This window comes from Perkinsus marinus (genome assembly GCF_000006405.1).
Source record: "Perkinsus marinus ATCC 50983 genomic scaffold scf_1104296928868, whole genome shotgun sequence".
In the NCBI taxonomy this organism is placed as follows: Eukaryota; Perkinsozoa; order Perkinsida; family Perkinsidae; genus Perkinsus; species Perkinsus marinus.
In genome coordinates this window covers 507-1484 of record NW_003216673.1, presented here as the reverse complement: position 1 = coordinate 1484, position 978 = coordinate 507, and the positions used below count along the sequence as shown (strand labels likewise).

The 978-nt window shown below is 40.2% G+C and overlaps 1 protein-coding gene across 1 annotated transcript; it reads right to left on the bottom strand.

Moving 5' to 3' along the window:
- Positions 1–230: 230 nt before the first annotated feature.
- On the bottom strand, positions 231–755 carry Pmar_PMAR004986 (hypothetical protein; the record flags this gene model as incomplete). Its single annotated transcript, XM_002787969.1, has 2 exons — positions 231–324; positions 691–755. Coding segments are annotated over 2 exons (159 nt in total), but the record flags the coding sequence as incomplete, so codon positions are not given.
- Between the last annotated feature and the right edge of the window lie 223 nt (positions 756–978).

Sequence of the window (978 nt, the reverse complement as noted above, 5' to 3'; positions counted from 1 at the left end):
AAAATTTTTCTTTCAACAAAACGGAAAAAATCCTAAAATTTGCGATTTGGGAAAAAGAATATATGTAGTTCATTTACTTCATCGCGGAGTAGATCGAGTTCCTGTCGAACTTTGAGATTTTCCAATCGCAGTATACCCAATTCTCTATCGGTGATGGCCACCGAAGACTCTTTCTGAAACAACATGATATGACTGCAGTTCACTAACACCACCATCTTAGTGTTCACCACCTCCTTTATCATTTTGCCGTAATTCTCATCGATTTTATGCAACTCAGCCAGCTTCAATTCTTTTTCCTTATGACGTTTACTCTCCTTTGCGTGCCTATCACCAGCGAAAACCGTCACTGCGCCACGAAATTCAACCAACGTAAAACAAATTTCCCCATGGAATTTTCAATACACCCAAAGAATCACCATTCGCATTTCTCACACACGCGACGGTAAACAATATCATATAATTTATAAATGTATTATTGGAGTTTCACCCGTGATATGAAAAACACTAGTGAAAAATATTTTTGACAATTCCCTTCGCGGGAAAAATTGTGGTATCGATCGCGGGGACATACGCGTCTTAAATTTACATGGAGTATTACGCCTATCCCTGGAGAGGTGAAACTCCATTTTTTCCTACAATGATATTTATATAATACCACAAAATCGATAATAACATTTATTGAAAAAATACCTCGCGAAAAAAATATTTCTTTTTCTCCCCATCCTACTGTTCTCCCAGGGCAACCAGTTGCGCATCTTTACGTTTATTGGTATCAACTCCGGCTTCCCACGCAGCAAGATCACTAAAATGACGGGAAAAAATGCAACATGCCGGGATCGAACCCGGGACCTCTTACGCCGCTCTACCCGCAGTAGCTTGTGCCAGCTGCTCTCCCAACTTATTCATTTCGAGTTGCATCGCCTCCGCTTCTGTTGCCTGATACCAAATATTCCTTACACCAACACTACGAAAAAATTT